The sequence below is a fragment of the Perkinsus marinus genome (genome assembly GCF_000006405.1).
Source record: "Perkinsus marinus ATCC 50983 genomic scaffold scf_1104296939076, whole genome shotgun sequence".
NCBI lineage: Eukaryota > Perkinsozoa > Perkinsida > Perkinsidae > Perkinsus > Perkinsus marinus.
Window position 1 is genome coordinate 1 of NW_003213271.1, and position 1740 is coordinate 1740.

General features: G+C 50.6%; 1 protein-coding gene across 1 annotated transcript; it reads left to right on the top strand.

Annotated features, from left to right (window-relative positions):
* Positions 1-90: 90 nt before the first annotated feature.
* Pmar_PMAR021858 (hypothetical protein) lies at positions 91-1014 on the top strand (the record flags this gene model as incomplete). Its single annotated transcript, XM_002782543.1, has 2 exons — positions 91-184; positions 839-1014. Coding segments are annotated over 2 exons (270 nt in total), but the record flags the coding sequence as incomplete, so codon positions are not given.
* Positions 1015-1740: the final 726 nt, after the last annotated feature.

The following is a 1740-nucleotide window of genomic DNA, read 5'->3' on the forward strand; positions in this document are numbered from 1 at the left end:
GAAGGCAGCCTTCCCTTTCCTGTCACGGTACTCTATATGGTAGACGTCTCTCTCCGCGCACTGTGGCGGTTGACAATTCTTCGCTTCGCCATGGTGACGATCATTGTAAATCTGCCTTGCTCTCGCAAGGTCATAGACCGAATCATCACCACCCTGCTCGTCCCTGTCGACATGCTAGCCCAGGGTGATCCCCTTACCATGAACACGGCCAGCAGCACAATTAGTCTGTGCCTATCCCTCATGGCCTCAGCATTGCTGCATCGACTATAACAGCAGTATATAAGACGATCCTTTTTTGACAACACCCTTTTGACATAGTCATGTACCATTTGAATCGATATTGCCCTCTGCCGACGATCTCGTTAGACACCGAGTCTACGGGAGACTTTTTCGATTATCATCATCATTTTCGTACGGTGTTGAGGTGCATATCGCGTGGTGTATAGTATACAGAGAGACCGCTCTTTACGGGCGTCCTCTCCCAGGCTGTGTCGGAACACACGATATAAGCTGTTGAGAGCACGGCAAGCATTGATATGATGATGAGTTCTGAGTGGCCAATCTTCATAGGGAAGTATTCGAGTATTCAGTGGTTACGCGTTCAGTGGTTCATAATGGGTAATGCCACGTCTGGTATTCCTATATGGAGGTACTGGGGTTGATCACGGCTAGTGGACGACTCTATAGTAATTCCCACAGCAGAGTGTTTAATCGGCCCTGGATAGTATCACGACTTCACGTCCGATGTTCCCATACAATCCAGTCTCGAGGCGTTTGCCATCATGAAGTGTGGCTTGTGTTGTTAGTCGATGGTCAATTCTTTAGCGCTGCATAGTAGATTACGAAGACATGGATGACAGAGGGCCCTCAGGGGAACCAGTAGTGCCCCTTGTACAAAGTGGAAGTGTTTCGACCCGTCCTAGTACGGCAACAGACTGGAATAGCATGACCAGTGGGAGAGGGGATAGGGATCGGACGGTCGAGCAAGTTGACGAGATGGCGACTAACGGAACGGTAGGTGGAGCCCGAGCAATGCAGCTGATGAACCCTTCCGACAGGTCCTCAATTTGAAGGCGCGTTTCCTCATGCATTTGAATGTGAGAAACTTTCCGGAGGCTTTGAAGGCAGCAGAAGAACGTAGATGATGAGTCCTGTCATCATTGCTGTGGCTGAGTTGGGTAACCTACTCAGTGTCTGCTCTAGAACCTGGGGACGCCACTGTAGAGGAGTTCCAAGTGGTGCTGCGGAAATGGATGGACCTCCTACTTTGTCAGTCCTAAGGGACTAGTTTAATTGTACGTGTGGGTGCAGGTACGGGAATCGATGATGACCATGATAGTGAGGAAGAGGAGGAGAGCTCGGAGGATTCCTCTTCCGATGGGGAGGATGATTAGGATGGGAATGGCATGCGCAGACGTCCATGATTGTATGGGAGGCTTGGGTTGTCAATTAGAAGGGCAAACAGACGTAGTAGCTATTGCCAGACCTTGCAAGACTTGGCTATGCTATCTCGATATCTGACTCTCTTCTTTACTATCCCCTGCAGTTGGGGAGGCCATTGTGGGCCACAAGATGTAGTATACTCTGTCCTAGAGGACTGCCGAACCCCACATGCACGCGACGATGGCGCCAATCACATAAGCATCTTTGCTGAGAGGCTTTCACATGGGGACAGTAGTTGCGAGGTAGTCACCATCTGGAGGCTCTCGCCAGGGGAGGGTCTTGGCCAGGTCCCAGACC